General features: G+C 43.6%; 1 protein-coding gene across 1 annotated transcript in view; it reads right to left on the bottom strand.

Moving 5' to 3' along the window:
* LRRC56 (leucine rich repeat containing 56) overlaps window positions 1-20,275 on the bottom strand; it is a 407,692-nt gene that overhangs the window by 40,298 nt on the left and 347,119 nt on the right. Inside the window, exon 14 of the mRNA XM_030201285.1 lies at window positions 5,774-6,158. Within this exon, the coding sequence (XP_030057145.1) occupies window positions 5,774-6,158 (385 nt within the window). The remainder of the gene's footprint in view (window positions 1-5,773; window positions 6,159-20,275) is intronic.

Here is a 20,275-nt window from a genome sequence, read left to right as displayed (position 1 = left end):
TTGACGGTGAACCCAAAGCCACATCTGGATGGCCTCCTGACACAGGGGGCAAGATGCGGTGCCCTCCTGCTTGTTGACGTAATACATGGCAACCTGGTTGTCTGTCTGAATTTGAATAATTTGATTGGACAGCCGATCTCTGAAAGCCTTCAGAGCGTTCCAGATCGCTCACAGCTACAGGAAATTGATCTGAAGACCTGATTCCTGGAGGGACCAAGCTCCCTGAGTGTGGAGCCCATCTACATGCGCTCCCCACCCAAGAAGAGATGCATCCATCGTCAGCACTTTTTGAGGAATCTGGAAGGGACGTCCCAGGGTCAAATTGGATCAAATTGTCCACCACTGAAGAGAATTGCAAAAATCGGTGGACAGCTGGATCCCATCCTCTAGATTCCATGCAGCTTGATACCACTGGGAAGCTAGGGTCCATTGAGCAGATCTCATGTGCAGGCGTGCCATGGGCGTCACATGAACTGTGGAGGCCATGTGGCCTAGAAGTCTCAACATCTGCCGAGCCGTGATCTGCTGAGATGCCCTGGCCGTGGAAACGAGAGACAGAAGGTTGTCTGCTCTCGTCTTGGGAAGATAGGCCCGAGCTGTCTGAGAGTCCAGCAGAGCTCCTATGAATTCTAGTTGTTGAACTGGAAGAAGGTGGGACTTTGGGTAATTGATGACAAACCCTAGTAGCGCCAAGAGATGAATAGTCATTTGCATGGACTGTAGAGCTCCTGCCTCTGAGGTGTTCTTCACCAGCCAATCGTCAAGATAAGGGAACACATGCACTCCCAGTCTGCATAGCGACGCTGCAACCACCACCAGGCATTTTGTAAACACCCTGGGCGCGGAGGCAAGCCCAAAGGGCAGCACACAATACTACAAGTGCTGTGTTCCCAGACGGAATCGCAGATACTTCCTGTGAGCTGGAAGTATCGGAATGTGAGTGTGTAAGCATCCTTTAAGTCCAGAGAGCATAGCCAATCATTTTTCTGAATCAAGGGAAGTATGGTGCCCAGGTAAACCATCCTGAACTTTTCTCTGACCAGGGCCCTTAGGTCTAGGATGGGACGCATCCTCCCTGTTTTCTTTTTCACAAGGAAGTACCTGGAATAGAATCCCAGCCCCTCTTGCCCTGGTGGAACGGGCTTGACCGCCCTGGCGCTGAGAAGGATGGAGAGTTCCTCTGCAAGTACCTGCCTGTGCTGGAAGCTAAAAGACTGAGCTCCCGGTGGACAATTTGGAGGTCTGGAGATCAAACTGAGGGAGTACCCCAACCGGACTATTTGAAGAACACATTGGTTGGAGGTTATGCGAGGCCACCTTTGGTGAAAAACTTTAACCTTCCTCCAACCGGTAGATCGTCCAGCACAGGTACGTTTATGGCGGCTATGCTCAGCTGGAGCCAGTCAAAAGCCCGTCCCTTGCTTTTGCTGGGGAGCTGCAGGAGCCTGTCTGGGCGCACGCTGTTGACGTGAACGAGCGCGCTGGGGCTGAGCCTGAGAAGGCTGTTGGGAAGGTGGATTGTACCTACGCTTATTGTAAGTATAGGGAGCATTCCTCCTTCCCCTGAAAAATCGTGGAAACTACACGCCTCCTCGGGGTTGGGTCCAATAGGGATCGGTCCCGGTGGCTTGCCCAGCAGGAGTCTTCAAGATGGGTGGAGACCCACTCGACGGCTCACTGCTCGCAGCAAAGAAATGTAGTAGATTGGTGAGGCAAGATTTCCCTTCACTAAATCCATGTTGACTTTGTCTCATTAATCCATGCTTTTGAATATGCTCTGTAATTTTGTTCTTAATAATAGTCTCTACCATTTTGCCCGGCATCGACGTCAGACTCACCGGTCTATAATTTCCCGGATCTCCTCTGGAACCTTTTTAAAAAATCGGCGTTACATTGGCCACCCTCCAATCTTCCGGTACCATGCTCGATTTTAAGGATAAATTACATATTTCTAACAATAGCTCCGCAAGCTCATTTTTCAGTTCTGTCAGTACTCTGGGATGAACACCATCTGGTCCAGGAGATTTGCTACTCTCCAGTTTGTAGAACTGCCCCATTACATCCATTTACGGCACCGGTATCCCACCCAAATCTTCCTCGGTGAAGACCGAAGCAAAGAATTAATTTAATCTCTCCGCTACGGCTTTGTCTTCCCAGATCGCCCCTTTTACTCCTCGGTCATCTAGCGGTCCAATGATTCTTTTGCCGGCTTCCTGCTTTTAATATACCTAAAAAACATTTTACAATGTGTTATTGCCTCCAACGCAATCTTTTTTTCAAAGTCCCTCTTAGCTTTCCTTATCAGCACTTTGCATTTGACTTGACATTCCTTATTATTTTCAGTCGGTTCCTTCTTCCATTTTCTGAAGGATTTTCTTTTAGCTCTAATAGCTTCCTTCACCTCACTATTTAACCACGCCGGCTGTCGTTTGGTCTTCCGTCCTCCTTTTTTAATACGCGAAATATATTTGGCCTGGGCTTCAAGGATGGTGTTTTTGAACAGCATCCACGCCTTATGTAAATTTTTGACCCTCGCAGTCACTCCTCTAAGTTTTCTTTTCACCGTTCTTCTCATTTTATCATAGTCTCCTTTTTTGAAGTTAAACGCTAACGTATTTGATTTCCTATGTACTGTATACTTACTTCAAAGCTAATATCAAGTCCGATCATATTATGATCACTGTTATCAAGCGGCCCCAGCACCATTACCTCCCGCACCAGATCATACGCTCCACTAAGGACTAGGTCTAGAATTTTTCCTTCTCTCGTCGGTTCCTGTACCAGCTGCTCCATAAAGCTGTCCTTGATTTCATCGAGGAATTTTACCTCCCTAGCATGTCCCGATGTTACATTTACATATCGGGGTAACTGAAATCACCCATTATTATTATGTTGCCCAGTTTGTTTGCATCCCTAATTTCCTTTAATATTTCTGCATCAGTCTGTTCATCCTGGCCAGGCGGATGGTAGTACACTCCTATCATTATCCTTTTCCCCTTTACACATGGAATTTCAATCCACAGTGATTCCAAGAAGTGTTTTGTTTCCTGCAGAATTTTCAATCTATTTGATTCAAGGCTCTCGCTAATATACAATGCTACCCCTCCACCAATTCATTCCACCCTATCACTACGATATAATTTGTACCCCTGTATGACAGTGTCCCACTAGTTAGCCTCCTTCCACCAGGTCTCAGAGATGCCTATTATATCTAATTTTTCATTTAGTGCAATATATTCTAACTCTCCTATCTTATTTCTTAGGCTCCTGGCATTCGCATATAGACATTTCAAACTGTGTTTGATGCTCCTATTTACATCATGCTTAGTACTTGACAGTACTAATTTGCAATCTTTTGTCCGATTTTTATTTTTATTTAGGGACACCTGATCTACTACGGTCTCTTTTGCAACCTCACTATCAGGATACCCTATCTTCCCTGTTTTGGTGATATTTTTGAAAGATACCTTATCCCGAACCATGTGCTTTTGAGCGACTGTCGGCCTTCCCCCCCATTTCTAGTTTAAAAGCTGCTCTATCTCCTTTTTAACGATGCCAGCAGCCTGGTCCCACCCTGGTTAAGGTGAAGCCCATCTTTTTGGAATAGGCTCCCCCTTTCCCAGAATGTTGCCCAGTTCCTAACAAATCTAAAACCCTCCTCCCTGCATCATCGTCTCATCCACGCATTGAGACTCCATTGCTTTGCCTGTCTCTTGGGCCCTGCGCGTGGAACAGGTAGCATTTCAGAAAATGCTACCCTAGAGGATCTGGATTTGAGCTTTCTACCTAAGAGCCTAAATTTGGCTTCCAGAACCTCTCTCCCACTTTTTCCCATGTCATTGGTACCCACATGTACCAAGACAGCTGACTCCTCCCCAGCACTATCTAAAAGGCATGGTATAGGAATGCTTACCTGGCACGTCTCATAACCAATTTACAGCTTATTTTTTCATGTAAGCCTTCCCTTCAATTAGTCCTTAGTTTATTTTCCCTTAAGCAAGTCTGATAGTCCTAGTAATAATATTATTAATAAAAAAATTTATTTATAATCCATGTTATCTACAAATTCTAAGCTGAGAACAATTTACATACATAATAACAGATAAACCCTAACAACATACAAGCAGTTCTTCCCCTCCTGATCATAGTTTTTGTTTCTCTGCACTCCCTCTCTTCCTGCTATGTCTTTAGAAAATATGTAGTGCAACTCCACTATTGTGTAACTTATTTAAGATTTAATAGTATTAGAGGCCTTTTTATGTGTGATCATGAACCATTTTAGATATTATCTGGTCAGTGTTCAGTCCGTGGCAGAACATGGAAGTTAAGTGGGCAGTGGCTGATATTCAAACCAGTGCCCAGTAAACTCTCCACATAAAGCCTTTTTTTTGTCCTATTTTTATGCGGTTACTTAGCCGGTTAGCAGACTGAAAACTGCCACAAACTGGCTAAGTTTCCACACTCTGCCCTAACTCCACCTTGTTGGCTGGTGGGAATCCCGAGGCCCTGCCAGCAGAAGACATCTTCCTCCAGCGCTGCTCTTCTGCTGATTGCCTGCACCTGCAACTGCCCCGTCCCCCGTCCCCCTATCAGCAACCCTGCCCCCTCCCAATCTGCTCCCCAACATGAAGGCTCTCACCAGATCAACTCCCCGAAATGAAGGCTCCCACTTGATTCCCTCCGTGACATGAAGGCTCCAACTAAACCCTTCCCTGACATAGACCCCCCCCCCCCCCCCCCCCCGGGAACCCTTCCTAGACATCAAGCCCCTATGACAATCCTGCCCCTCCATAGCTCTACATTCCCCCTATACACTGAACCTACCCGGGGGCTCCACTGGTAGTTTAGAGAGGGGGGGATTCCAGGTGGCAGAAGTTGGGAGGCGGGGCTGGTGGTTGGGAGGCGAGAATAGTGCTGGGCAGACTTATACGGTCTGTGCCCTGAAGAACACAGGTACAAATCAAAGTAGGGTATACACAAAATTAGCACATATGAGTTATCTTGTTGGGCAGACTGGATGGACCGTGCAGGTCTTTTTCTGCCGTCATCTACTATGTTACTATGTATATGTTACTGCCTGGATCGGAACCATCATCCAACATGGCACCTATGACTCCCTAGCGGTCTTCATGTCATGGAGAGGATCATGTGGAGAGCCTTCATGTTGAGGAAGGGTTCACATGGGTCTTTTCATGTTGGGTAAGGGATCAGGTAGGAGCTTTCACGTTGAGAAAGGGTTTGGGTGGGAGTCCATCTGGAGCAAGGAATCAGGATGGGGATTTGAAGATGGGGAGAGGACTGGAAGTGCCAGTAACTGTGCCACTTTGCTAATCAACAGCTGAACTAATGGACTGCTTACAGCGCAGCTATACTTACCGCTTTCTCGTAAGGTGACAGTAACTGTGGTTATACTATTGGCAGTCCTGATAGCTAGAGTGTGTTATCGACCCTTGCACTAGTGTCATAGCCAGCCACTCATCTGCCCACCCATGTCACAACCAGCTCCCGCCCACTGCTGAGTTAAGCAGCTAACGCAAGTTTTTTTTTTTAAACAGAGAAAGCATTAGCTGCTTAATGCAGCTTAGTTCAAGACCCCTTTACTTTTTAATGGTATTTCATGGCAAATATCTTGCTGACAACATAATTGGTACTAATTAAATCCTTTAGTTTAGCTCAGTTTGCTGTCAAATTTACTTACCTGCTTTAGATAAAAACATCTCTTTTCTTTCCCATTAGAAGCTCTCTGTGAGGTCTCTAAGCAGTTTATACTCACCTGATAAGTGCCGAGTTGACAGAATCTGGACCTGTAATCAACCTCCTGGAGGTGGTACTCTGGGTATCATCGATCCTAGATCCCACTGCAGTTTCTGCTACAATGGGATCGGAGTTGTTCGGTGCACTACAGAGGTCTAATATAGCAAACTCTTCATCTGTAAGGTGGCACCTGGCTTCACAGCTTGCTGTTGATTGACACTGTTGGTTTTTCACTGCCTCTGCTGGCTGGCCATGCATTTTTAAACGTCTCATTCGGATTTCTTTGGTTTTCCAGGACATGGTATGGGGGCCCCTGACTGATGGAGGGGATGGACTTGCAGGAGGAGTCGGTAATCGAGAGTTCAATAACAAGGATGACGAACTTTCTTGTGGGAACAGCAAACCTGAAACATCAACAAAGTAAACTTTTTCAAAGAAATTAAAAAGTCCAGTCATTTTCTGAATACAAAATGCATCAAAGGCATGATTCACTCAAATTATCTTTAGCCTCTGGAAGGTAAATAAAACTAAGAAAATGAGAAGTAGCTTGTCACAAAAGTTGATATTTTCAAAATATCTGTCACACAAAATAGCTGTCAAACATACAGAAAAGCTTTGTAAAGACTACCAAAGGAGGAGCAGTCATTATGATTAAAGTCTGAATGATTGGAAGTCAATTTTAGCACCTGCTTGAATGACTAGAAGTTAACTATGGCATCTGGCTCTTATTGGTAGATTGTACTCTTCTGTATGATTGTTTTCTGTTCTCTTCTCTTGACGGTGGAGTTCCTTTCTAACTTAATTTAGTCTGTACATTGACATGATACACCTTCAGGAAAGGAGGTACATCAAATGTAATACATCATAAACCATTATAGATACTCTATTAACATATTCCATTTTGTTAATAGGCCTGCCATAAACACGATATCAGCTAAATACAAATGTGGCTTAATGCTTCTAGTAGTCATCGAAAAAGTCTTGCACCCCCAAATTCTATATAGGTCGCAGAACATTGGGTGCTGGAATTTGTGCACAGATCAGAGATTCATGTGCAACTGAATTGGCACCAATTGGCTACGTAATTGGTGCTCAATGAAATTGTACGTGGATCTCCCCAGTGCCAGAAATGGTATTCAAAGCTGGCAAGTCAGAGAAACTGAATGAAATCTCTATAAACTTGGAAGATGTAATGGCGCAATTTGACAAACTGAAGAGCAGCAAATCACCTAGACTAGATAGTATTCATCCCAGAGTACTGATAGAATTGAAAAATGAACTTGCAGAACTATTGCTAGTAATACGTAATTTATCTTTAAAATCAAGCATGGTACCGGAAAATTGGAGGGTGGCCAATGTGACACCGATTTTTTAAAAAAGTTCCAGAGCTGATTCGGGAAATTATAGACTGGTGAGCCTGACGTCGGTGCCAGCTTTTCCACCTTCTCAGTTGATACTGTCAAGAGGAAGCTTCGCCGATTTGTTCGGAAGTACTGCAGGCTGGATGTATGCCCCAACTATCTGCTTCAAAGTGCCCCTGCCTGTTTCCTTGAAGACCTGACCCTGTATCTAAACCATATGCTCGGTGAAGGCAAGTTCCCAGCAAGCCATGGTAAAGACGCTAAGAAACTCAGTAGCGATTTGTCCAACTACCGGCCAATTGCCTCCATTCCCCTTTTCATAAAACTTATGGAGAGCCTGGTGAATAAGCAACTCAATGCTCACCTGGACAAATTTAATGTTCTGCATGCCTCACAATCGGGATTTCGACCGCTCCACAGTACTGAGACCGTGCTTGTCACTCTCCTATCTAACTTCAAGCAAGAGATAGTTGAGGGGAAGAGCATTTTACTCTTGCAGTTCGACATGTCCAGCGCCTTTGATATGGTTCACCATGATATACTTCTGCGGCTCCTCGATTACTTCGGTGCAAGCGGAAATGTATTAGCCTGGCTTAGAGGTTTTCTAACATCCAGATCCTACCAAGTACAAGCCAACTCCACTCGGTCATCTCACTGGAAAGCTGACTGCGGAGTGCCGCAAGGCTCTCCGCTATCACCTACCCTGTTCAATGTGATGTTGATCCCCCTGGCAATGGCTCTCTCCAAATTGGGGCTAAACCCGTTTATCTACGCAGATGACATCACTATCTACATCCCGTTTGAGAAGAACCTGAATGAAATTACCAGTCGGATTCGTCACGGCTTTAACACCATGCTTGACTGGGCCAATTCTTTTTGATTCAAGCTCAACGCCGAGAAAACGCACTGCTTGGTCCTCTCCTCTCCTTATTGCAAACTCTGGCCTCCTGCGCTAATTACTCCTGAGCTCACCCTACCCATCTCGTTATCCCTAAAAATCCTGGGTGTCTTGGTTGATCGAACCCTGATGTTGGAGCAGCATGTGAACTCTACAGTCCAGCAAATGTTCTACTCTCTCTGTTTTTCTCAATCTGGTCCAGTCTCTGGTGATTAGCCGTCTTGACTACTGCAATAGTATCTACGGAGGTTGTGCAGGTATGCTCCTAAAAAAATTGCAAACGGCCCAGAATACAGCTGCCCGGCTCATCCATGGGAAATCCAGATTTGAAAGCTCGAGACCATTGCGTGAGTGGCTGCACTGGCTTCCTGTGAAGGACCGCATCGCGTTCAAGACCTGTGCATTGGTGCACAAAATTATCTATGGAGATGCCCCTTCCTATATGGTCCCTCTTGTTAACCTACCGCCCAGGAACCCCCGAAGATCAGCCCGCTCGTACCTCACTCTCCATTACCCTGCTTCTCGTGGCCTCAAATATAAGACCATCTATGGCTCCTCTTTTCCTTATCTCAGCACTCAACTGTGGAACGGGCTGCCTTGGGAGATCAAAATCACTTCAGATCACCCGACCTTTAAGAAACGTCTCAAGACCTTCCATTTTGGCAGAGCATTTACCACGAGTCCTGCAGGAGCTGCAGCCTTTTAGCCCACAGCTCACTTTGTGATACCCAATCACCCACCCTCTCTTCCATTCCCTCATCAGACTTCTCTTTCCCCCTCCTGTGACCCTGTCCACTGTACTTTGTGCTATTGTGTTATGGTTTGTTTATTAACTATTGTACGCCACATTGAGCCTGCCCATGGGCGGGAATATTGTGGGATATAAATGTTGTAAATAAATAAATAAATTACAGAGCATATTCAAAAGCATGGATTAATGAGACAAAGCCAACATGGATTTAGTGAAGGGAAATCTTCTTAACCAATCTATTACATTTCTTTGAAGGCGTGAACAAACATGTGATAAAGGTGAGCAGGTTGATATTATGTATCTGGATTTTCAAAAGACATTTGACAAAGTACCTCATGAAAGACTCCAGAGGAAATTGTAGAGTCATGGGATAGGAGGTAGTGTACTACTGTGGATTAAAAACTGGTTAAAAGATAGAAAACAGAGAGTAGGGTTAAATGGTCAGTATTCTCAATGGAGAATGGTAGATAGTGGGGTTCCCCAGGGGTCTGTGCTGGGACTGCTGCTTTTTAACATATTTATAAATGGTCTAGAGATGGGCCTAACCAGTGAGGTAATTAAATTTGCTGACAGCACAAAGTTATTTAAAGTTGTTAAATCACAAGAGGATTGTGAAAAATTACAAGAGGACCTTACGAGACTGGGCATCCAAATGGCGGATGACGTTTAAAGTAAGCAAGTGCAAAGTGATGCATGTGGGAAAGAAGAACCCGAATTATAGCTACGTAATGCAAGGTTCCACATTAGGAGTCACCGACCAGGAAAGGGATCTAGGCATCAGCATTGATGATACGTTGAAACCCTCTGCTCAGTGTGCGGGGGCGGCTAAGAAAGCAAATAGAATATTAGGCATTATTGGGAAAGGAATGGAAAACAAAAATAAAGACGCTATAATGCCTCTGTATCGCTCCATGGTGCGACCGCACCTCCAATATTGTGTGCAATTCTGGACACCTCATCTCAAAAAAGATATAGTGGAATTAAAAAAGGTACAGAGAAGAGTGATGAAAATGATAAAGGGGATGGGACGATTTCCCTATGAGGAAAGGCTAAAGCGGCTAGGGTTCTTCAGCTTGGAGAAAAGATGGCTCGGGGAGATATGATAGAGATCTATAAAATAATGAGTGGAGTGGAACGGGTAGACGTGAGTCACTTGTTTACTCTTTCCAAAAATACTAGGACTAGGGGGCACGCAATGAAGCTACAAAGTAGTAAATTTAAAACAAATCGGAGAAAATATTTCTTCACTCAACATGTAATGAAACTCTGGAATTTGCTGCCAGAGAATGTAGTAAAAGCAGTTAGCTTAGCAGGATTTAAAAAAGGTTTGGCTAGCTTCCTAAAAGAAAAGTCCATAAGTCATGTTTAAAATAGACTTGGGAAAAATCCACTGATTATTTCTAGGATAAGCAGCATAATATGTATTGTACTGTTCTGGGATCTTGCTAGGAACTTGTAACCTGGATTGGCCACTGTTGGAAACAGGATGCTGGGCTTGATGGACCTTCGGTCCATCCCAATATAGCAATACTTATGTACTTATGAACTATTCCATAACTTAGCACCTAATGTTTTCCGCATGCAACCAAAAAGGGGAAGTGGCCATGAAAAGGGCACGGCAAATGGTGGGTGCTCCCAAAAGTTAGGTGCCAAGTTATGGAATAGTGCCGACTTATCAGGTATAAGTCCAGCGCCCAAAGTTAGGCGAACCTTGTGCGCTATGCTGGTATTCTATAAAGGTTGGGCGCTCTTGTTTGATTTATTAGATCTCACTTTAAAGAGTTTGCTATCTTAGATCGCCCATTAAAGCCTGCTTCTTGTAACTTACAGAACAGGTAAAGGAAAAGATAGGGCTGGGGCTTTGATAGGCCTTTTTCTTTCTATCCACAGGTATAAAAAGTTCCTAGAGTTGAAGTATGGCTAAGAAACATTGTGCCCCCCAAAGCTGCTGCTCTCATCATAGCATCTGCCTCTGTCTAGAGTGAATGCTTGGTCCAAGGTGAGGGTCTAGTTTTCATGTGCTAAATGTATGCCCATTGAATCCCTCGTGAAAGAATTATAAGAACTAAGAGAGGAAGTGGCAAAACTAAGAAGCAACTGTGACAACTAGAAATCCATTCCGGAAATGCATCTTGAGGCATTGGGGATCTCTGGCAAAAGGGAAAGGAGATGTTGTGCAGAAAAAGGACAGCTAGACACAGATTCTGCAAAATCAACCCCCCAACTCCATTTTCTGTTGAACTGAAGATCTGGTTTGCAGTCCTGGAGGTAGAAGAGTTGAAAATATCTCAAGAACAGAAGGAAACAATGACCAAAAATCCCAAAGCTGCTGGATAAGTGGTTAATAAGAAGCAAAAGTCAGTGGTGATTCTCTTGAGGAGTACAAAGGTGCCCATCTACCAACCAGACACGATATCTAAGGAAGTGTTCTGTCTGCCTGGTGCCAAGATTCAAGATGTGAATCACTACCAACTATAAAATCCCAGGGAAGAGACAATATAAATAACTACACAAAAAACTCAATCCCATAAATCAGATGTATAGGGAAATCCAGAAAGGAATCATACACTTTTAAATCAGCAATAAGGAATTTTAATTAAGAAAAGAGAAACTAGAGGGAACTTCAGTATAGGCGGTTACCGCAGCTGAGCTTTATTTTTCAGTGAGTCTAGCCGTAACAACAGCTCACTATCTAGCTCTATAGATCATAAACAGGCTTATTTTTTAAAGTGATCACCGGCGATCTTCCGACATAAATCGGGAGATGGCCGGCGATCTCGTGAAAGCGGCGAAATCGAAAGCTGCTTTTTTTACACCATCGCCGCTTTCCCGTCGTCAAGCCGGCGAAAGTTCAAGGGGGCATGTTGGCGGCGAAGCGAAGGCGGGACATGGGCGTGGCTACCAGATGGCCTGCTTTTGCGGATAATGGGAAAAAAAAGTGGCGTTAATCAGTATTTCGCCACTTTTACTTGGTCCTTTTATTTTCATGACCAAGCCTCAAAAAGGTGCCCGAACTGACCAGATGACCACCGGAGGGAATGGGGGATGACCTCCCCTTACTCCCCCAGTGGTCACCAACCCCCTCCCACACTAAAACAATAAAACTAAAAACCTTTTTTGCCAGCCTGTGTGCCAGCCCAGTGTCATACCCAGCTCCCTGACAGCAGTGTGCAGGTCCCTGGAAGTTTATGTTGGTTGCAGTGGACCCAGGCCCATCCCCCCCTACCTGTTACACTTGTGGTGGTAAGTGTTGAGCCCTCCAAACCCCCCCAAAACCCACTGTACCCACATGTAGGTGTCCCCCTTCACCCATAAGGACTATGGTAGTGGTGTAGAGTTGTGGGGAGTGAGTTTTGGGGGGGGGATTTGGGGGGCTCAGCACCCAAGGTAAGGGAACTATGCACCTGGGAGGTATTTGTATATATATTTTAAATTTTTAGAAGTGCCCCCTAGGGTGCCCGGTTGCTGTCCTGGCATGTTAGGGGGACCAGTGCACTACAAATGCTGGCTCCTCCCACGACCAAATGCCTTGGATGTCGCCGGGTTGGAGATCGCCAGCATTTTTTTCCATTATCGCTGAAAAACAAAACCAGCCATCTCAAACCCGGCGAACTCTGGCATTTGGGTGGGTTAAACCGTATTATTGAAAAAAAAGATGGCCGGCCATCTTTTTCAATAATACGGTTCCGGCCAGCTGTAGCACCACCGCCAAAATAGATCGCCGGCGACGTTCGATTATGCCCCTCAAAGACTCCTCTTTGCGTGACCCTTTTCAATAATTTTGTTAATATTTTACTTTGTGATAAATTCAAAAGTTGAATGTAAAAAAAGCTTTAGTGAAAATCCCTATATACATCTGGCTCAAAGTAACCCTACACACTAACAAAAATTCAAAAAATAAAGAAATAATTCAAAAATGATACAAATAATGTAAAAAAAAGACCAGCACTAGAAATCTAAAAGAACAGGCAGGCAGGAGTGAACTTAGCTTCAACTTGTATTTTCTTGCTCTTTTTCCATCTGCCTTCAAACATCAAAGACGTCAAGATTTAAGATGTAGCAGAAAGTTTGCCAAGACTCATAAAGACTACTGACCACTATCCTATGCTGCTACTGCTCATCCATGTTGGCACAAATGATATTGTTAGGTATCCTACTGAACATATCAAACATGACTTCATGGCTCTGGGACAAACAGATGGTGAAGCAGTTAGGTGCACAGGCAGTGATCTCATCGATTCTTCCAGTTGAGGGTAAAGGCAAATGAGGGAAGCTGTCAGGTAAAGGCAAATGAGGGAAGCTGTCATCCTAGCGCTGAATGTATGGCTATGTACATGGTGTTGATGGTCTGGAAAATCTACCTGAGAATAGAGACCCCCGGGTTGAAAATGATTATGAGCTGCCCAGGAATTTAATGTAATAAATAAATCAGGGGAGACAAAAAGCTTGCAGCTAAGATAATTCTGCTTACAGCAACTAAAATAATAATAATTTACTAGGAATTAAGCTAAACTTGCAATGACTTGAAATAGATGCTAGACATAACACATATTTCTAAATTAACAGCAGAGGCTAGCAGAATGATAAAGAACATGGAACTAGGCTGTGTCCCTGATCAGTGAATTTAATCATAACTTGTTTTTGGGAAATCATAGCTTTGTCAGTTAAGTGACTCAAGATCCATTGCCTGACCAGAAACTTGACGTGAATTAGAAAGATAAAATATAGATAATGTTACTAATATGCTGGATGGACAACTGCTGACATATTTATTTATTTTCTGCATTTATATCCCACATTTCCCCACCTCTTTGCAGGCTCAATGTGGCTTACAAATACCGTAGTGGCGCTCGCCATTTCCAGAATAAGAAATACAGAGTAATGTTCTAGTTAAAGTATATAGAATACACTGTAAATTAGAAGAAAATCGGTAACCAATACATTTCAGGTGTTGAAATCAAGGGCTGTGAAAAAGAATTCAATAATGACAATGTAATGAAGTAACCAAAATAAGAATAATTCAATATTAACTAATTCTGGAACAGTTCTGATGTCATGTTTTTTAAGAAGGGTCCTTTTGATAAGTCTCTCTGAACAGGCTAGTCTTTAATAGTTTCCGGAAGGCTGCCAAATCGTGTGTTGTTTTTATGGTATTCGGCAGTGCATTTCAACGTTGTGTGCAGATGTAGGAGAAACTAGATGCATATATTGATTTAAATTTAAGTCCTCTGCAATTGGGATAATGGAGGTTCAAGAAAGTAAGTGACAAACGTTTTGTATTCCTTGCTGGTAGATCGACGAGGTCAAACATATATATGAATAATTTTGTGGACCAGGGTACAGATTTTGAATGTAATACGATCTTTTAATGGTAGCCAGTGTAATTTTTCTCTGAGGGGTTTGGCACTTCCATATTTCGCTTTTCCAAATAGGAGTCTGGCTGCAGTGTTTTGGGCTGTCTGAAGTCTCTTAATGATTTGTGCTTTACATAGTAACATAATAGATGATGGCAGAAAAAGACCTGCACAGTCCATCCAGTCTGCCCAACAAGATAACTCATATGTGCCACATTTTGTGTATACCTTACCTTGATTTGTAGCTGTCTTTTTCGGGGCACAGACTGTATAAGTCTGTCCAGTACTATCCCCGCCCTCCAACCACCAGCCCCGCCTCCCACCACCGGCTCTAGCACAGACCGTATAAGTCTGCCCAGCACTAGTGTTCAGATAGACAAAGCCATTGCGGAAAGATTAAATGAATTCTTTAATTCGGTCTTCACCGAGGAAGATTTGGGAGAGATAACGGTGCCAGAAACGGTATTCGAAGCTGACGAGTCAGAGAAACTGAATGAAATCTCTATAAACCTGGAGGATGTAATGGGGTAGTTCTACAAATTGAAGAGTAGAAAATCTCCTGGACTGGATGGTATTCATCCCAGAATACTCATAGAACTGAAAAATGAACTCGCAGAACTATTGTTATTATTATTATTGTTACATTTGTATCCCACATTATCCCACCTCTTTGCAGGCTCAATGTGGCTTACAATTCATCTTGTATGCTGGAAATAGAAAAGAATATACATTTGGTTTTACAGCAAGATTTGAGTATATGATGGTGAAATACATAGTAACGGGAATAGAAAAGATTATGCATTTGATTTGCAGAGTTTGGTTACATGTTGGTGGGATACATGATGGTAATAAAGCCATTGATATAGGTACATGATAGTATAGAGGCAAAGGATATAAGGAACGTTCTTAGATATCTTAAAGAAAGTGGAGTTACACGTGTTGTTCCTTATGATATATTTTGTCGAAGAGATAAGTTTTCAGGAATTTTCGGAATTTAGTCATTTCATAGACCGATTTCAGGTTACGTGGCAGTGAGTTCCAGAGTTGTGTGCTTGTATAGGAGAAGGTTGATGCATGCATTGATTTGTATTTCAAGCCTTTACATTTGGGAGGATGGAGATTGAGGAATGTGCGGGAGGATTTTTTTGCATTTCTGGATGGAAGGTCTATTAGGTCCAACATGTAGGCTGGGGCGTCTCCATGGATGATTTTATGGACCAAGGTGCAGAGTTTGAACGTGATGCGCTCTTTGAGTGGGAGCCAGTGTAGTTTTTCGCGGAGGGGTGTAGCGCTTTCGTATTTTGGTTTGCCGAATATTAGTCTGGCTGCTGTATTCTGGGCTGTTTGGAGCTTTTTGAGTATTTGTTCTTTGAAGCCGGCGTAGAGTGAGTTACATTAGTCCAGGTGGCTAAGTACCAGAGATTGTACCAGATATCAAAAAACACTCCTTGGGAAAAATGGTCTGACTCGTTTTAGTTTCCACATGGAGTGGAACATCTTTTTAGTTATATTCTTTGCATGGTCCTCAAGTGTCAGGTGTCGGTCGATGGTGACTCCTAGGATTTTTAGGGTGTCTGAGACTGGTAAACTTAGATTGGGTGTGTTGATGGTGGTGAATTCCTTCTTGTTGTATTGCAAGGTGAGTACCAGGCATTGGGTTTTATCAGCATTTAATTTCAGTCGAAATGCATCCGGCCAGGAGTTCATAATGTGCAGGCTTTGGTTGATTTCGTCGGCGATTTCTCTTAGATCATGTTTGAATGGGATGAAGATTGTTACATCATCAGCATATATGTATGGATTTAGATTCTGGTTCGATAATAGCTTAGCCAAGGGTGTCATCATTAGGTTGAATATGGTCGGTGAGAGGGGGGATCCCTGTGGAACTCCACATTCAGGTGTCCATGTGGCTGATGTTGTCGAGTTTGATGTCACTTGATATGAGCGGGTGGTTAGGAAGCCCTTGAACCACCTGAGAACGTTACCTCCGATTCCGAAGTACTCGAGGATGTGTAGTAAAATTCCATGGTCGACCATGTTGAAAGCACTTGACATGTCGAACTGTAGTAGTAGTATGTTGTTGCCATTCGCTATCAGTTGCTTGAGCTTGGTCATAAGCGTGACTAGTACGGTTTCCGTGCTGTGATTGGAGCGAAATCCTGACTGGGAATCGTGCAGTATCGAAAATTTGTTTAGATAATCTGTGATTTGTTTGGTCACCATGCCTTCTGTTATTTTGGTGAATAGGGGAATGGATGCTACTGGTCTGTAGTTCGTTAATTCATTGGTGTTTTTCTTTGCATCCTTAGGTATGGGGGTTAGTAGGATGTTGCCTTTCTCCTTTGGGAAGAGTCCATTTTGTAGCATGAAATTCACATGGTTAGTTAGGTCCGTTATAAAGTGTTGGGGGGCCGACTCCATGAGGTTGTTTGGGCATATGTCTAATTTACATCGGGATTTGGCGAATCTTTTGAGTGTCTGTGATATAAGATCTTCTGGTATTATTGTGAATTCAGTCCAGATCCTGTCTGTTGGGTGGATTCCGGGTTCTGGGTCTAGGCATTCTAGGAGTGTAGTATATTCGATTGTGCTGGCTGGTATTTTGTGTTGTAGTTTTATTATTTTCTCGTTGAAGTATTTCGCCAGGTCGTCAGCTCCTGGGGTGTCTTTGTTGTTGTTAGTGACTGGGGTTGTGTCTATTAATTTATTCACGAGTTGGAAGAGTTTGTGTGTGTCTTTGTAGTTTGGCCCGACTTCAGTTTTGTAGTATTGTCGTTTAGCTTGTCTTATGGCATATTTGTATTTCCTTCGGAGTAGTTTCCAGGCAATTAGAGTTGGGTCATCTTTTTTTTTGTTCCAAGTGCGTTCTAGTTTCCTAACTTGTGTTTTGAGTTTTTTCAATTCTTCATTGAACCATGGTATGGAGTTTTTCCTGTGCGAGGTTCTGGTTTGAATTGGGGCAATATTGTCTAATATCAGTTTGCATCTATTGTCCCAGTGAGATAGGAATTGGATTGTGTCAGTTTTTGTTGCCCATTCGTCGATGTAGATTTGTTGCCAGAATTCAGCTGGGTCTATTTTCCCTCTTGTGGTGTAAGTTTTTCGTATTTGTTTGTTAGGTAGAACTTTTCTTCTCCATTGGAGAGTGATGTTTGCTATGTAATGGTCTGACCAAGGTACAGGTGACCACTTAGTGTTGGTTATTATAAAGTTTGCGTTATGATCAAATTTGTGTGTTATGATATCTAATGTGTGTCCTTTTTCATGTGTCGGTTTCGTGTTTGGTACTTGTAGGTCCCAGAGCTGTAGGAATTCTCTGCATTCTTGGGTGTTTGTTTTAGTGATATCTTCCAGGTGTAAGTTGATGTCTCCTATTATGATAAGGTTGGAGGAAGAGATGCAAGTGTTCGAGATAAAGTCCATGAGGTGTGTTTGGCTATCTCGCCAATTTCCTGGAGGTCTGTAGAGTATCACTGCATTGAGGTGTTCCTGTAAGTTTGAGTGACTTATTCTTATGGAGGCGATTTCAAGTTGTGGCCGTATGGATTCGGCTAAGTTTGTGATGTTAAATTCAGATTTGTGTATTATGGCTAATCCTCCTCCTCTTTTTCCGTTTCTTGTCCAGTGTGTAATTCTGTATCCTGGTGGGCATAATTCTAAGATTATAAGATCTTGAAGGCTGTGAACCCAGGTTTCAGTGATGAATAGGAGATCAAGATTGTCTGCGGTGATCCAGTCTGTTATGGTTTCAGTTTTAGTTACTACTGATCTAGTGTTTGCATATCCTATTTGGATTGAATAGTGGGATTTGAATTGTGGTGTTGAGGTCTTGACTTGGATAAGTTGTCTGCTTTCTTGATGTCTATTTTTGTTGTGTCCTTTTTTCCCTTTCTGGTGCTTGTTTCTGTATATATTTACTTTTTCTTTTGATTGTTTGTTGTTCTTCTGTTCTGGTGGGTTATACGTAGATTGTGTGTGGTGTGCATATGTTGTAGGTAGATTGGTGTGTGTATTTGGAATGGTCCATACATGATATATTAGGGGGAGTAGGTAAATTATCATGATCAGTATGTTGGTGTTCATTTTGGCTGTTATTTTGGGTCCGTGGTGTGATATTCAACTTGTGTAACAGGTGATGGTTCTTGTCTCTTTATGGTGCAGTTATATGTTTGGTAGGTCGTTTATAGAACGTTGAAAGTCAGCTTTCAGGAGATTTTGGAAGTATGTCTATAGGGAGGTTGGCGTGTATTTCACGGTTGCGAGACGGTTGGTGCGTTTATGTTGGCGTTACCTAATTAAGTGGAGTGACATATTTGTTGTGCTATGCGAAACAACTGTGAGCAGGTACTGAAAGCGATGCTCTTAGAGACAGTGAAAGCGGGTATTAAGAGCAGTCCGTTTAGGATCAATTAAAAGCAGGCAACCCTAGCATTGCATTCGAGAGCGATTGTAAGCAGGCCCTGAAAGCAATGCACTTAGAAACAATTGTGGGCGGGCATTATAAGCGGGCATTAGAAGCAATACCCTTAGGATCAGTGATAAGCAGGCATCAACAGCATTACATTCGAAAGCAGTTGTGATCATGCATTAACAGCAGTTCTAGATGCAGATTTCAGGCATTTAAAGCAGTTCTAGATGCAGATTACAGGCATTTAAAGCAGTTCTAGATGCAGATTACAGGTATTTTTATTTTTAAAGAACTTTGAAAGGCGTTTGTTTTTGTAGTAGTGAGATCATATGCTTATCATATTAGCTACTTACTACCATACAGGAATAACTACTTACTACCATGCAGGAAAGTGAAAAGTTTTTTTCGTTTTCGGCATGAGTCCTTCTGCTGGTGTGATAAGGATTTTTTTCACGCGTCTATTCTTCAATCCGGTCATCGGGTCCCTGTCTTCCTTGTGGTTCGGTCCGGCTGAGGGTTGTTCGGCCTTCACAGTTGCCGCTGTTTAATCCACAAGGTCGGGTGGTACACGTGGGCGCTCTGGTCTGGTCAGGACACTCCAGGCTCCGCGCTACACCTTGGGCCCCTTCCAGGCCATTCTCTGCTCGGGTGAAGCACGCCAATGGTGTTGCCTGCCGCTTCGTGCCTCTGTTCCTCTAGTGGCGATTGGGTAGCGGGGGAGGTAAGACGTGGCTCTTGGACGAGTCTCGGTACTCAGTCTTCACGTGGCTTTGGGATCCCCGGGTCTCTGTCAGCAATCTTCGATCGTCGCTATCGGGGGCTGCAATCCCATCTTGAGGAGATATTCCACCTCCTCGTGAGGAACGGGGCAGCTCTGTTCGGCAATGTTTCCCTCGGTACCACGTTGCCGGAGCGGGGAGGCCGTTTGAGTTGGGCAGAGAAATCTCGCCGTTTCCTCCTCGGTTCCTCCAGTCGATTGTAACTCAGCTCCGGTCCGGTCGAGGATGACCAGGTAGGGACTTCTGAAGCTCGTTTACAAAGTTTCTACCTGTCGGCTGCCTTCCTACAAAATCCACGAGGTAGCCAGCGGTCGCGGTTAGTTTCGCCTGCCGCCTGTGCTAGAGCTTGGCGAGATCTTTTCAGCTTGTTGGTATTCCACCAATCAGCTCCGACTCGGCTCCGTCTTCGCTCCGCTCCAGTCTGGCTCAGTCAAGGGTGGTTCAGGTAGGTCTGGGTGGTTTTATTCCCTCGGACCTCAGGAGCTCGTTGCGGAGCTCTTTACCTGTCGGCCATCATACCAACACAATACGTAATTTAGTAATACGTAATTTATCTTTAAAATCAAGCAGGGTACCGGAAGATTGGAGGGTGGCCAATGTAATGCCGATTTTTTTAAAGGTTCCAGAGGAGATCCGGGAAATTATAGACCGGTGAGTCTGACATCGGTGCTGGGAAAAATGGTAGAGATTATTATAAAAAACAAAATTACAGAGCATACATCCGGCGTATATGGAATTGCAATAGTCTAAATGGCTCAACACCATTGATTGCACCAGGTTGCAAAATACCTCCCTTGGGAAGAAAGGCTTAACTCTTTTAAGTTTCCACATTGCATGGAACATTTTCTTTCTTACATTTTTTGCATGGCTTTCTAGGGTAAGACTTTGATCAACTCCCAGGAGTTTCAAGGTATCCGCATTGGCCTTTGCATATATATATATAGTGCATGCCCCCTAGTGCTAGTATTTT

This window comes from Microcaecilia unicolor, chromosome 4, assembly GCF_901765095.1.
Source record: "Microcaecilia unicolor chromosome 4, aMicUni1.1, whole genome shotgun sequence".
Taxonomy (NCBI): Eukaryota; Metazoa; Chordata; class Amphibia; order Gymnophiona; family Siphonopidae; genus Microcaecilia; species Microcaecilia unicolor.
This window is presented reverse-complemented; position numbering and strand designations above follow the sequence as displayed.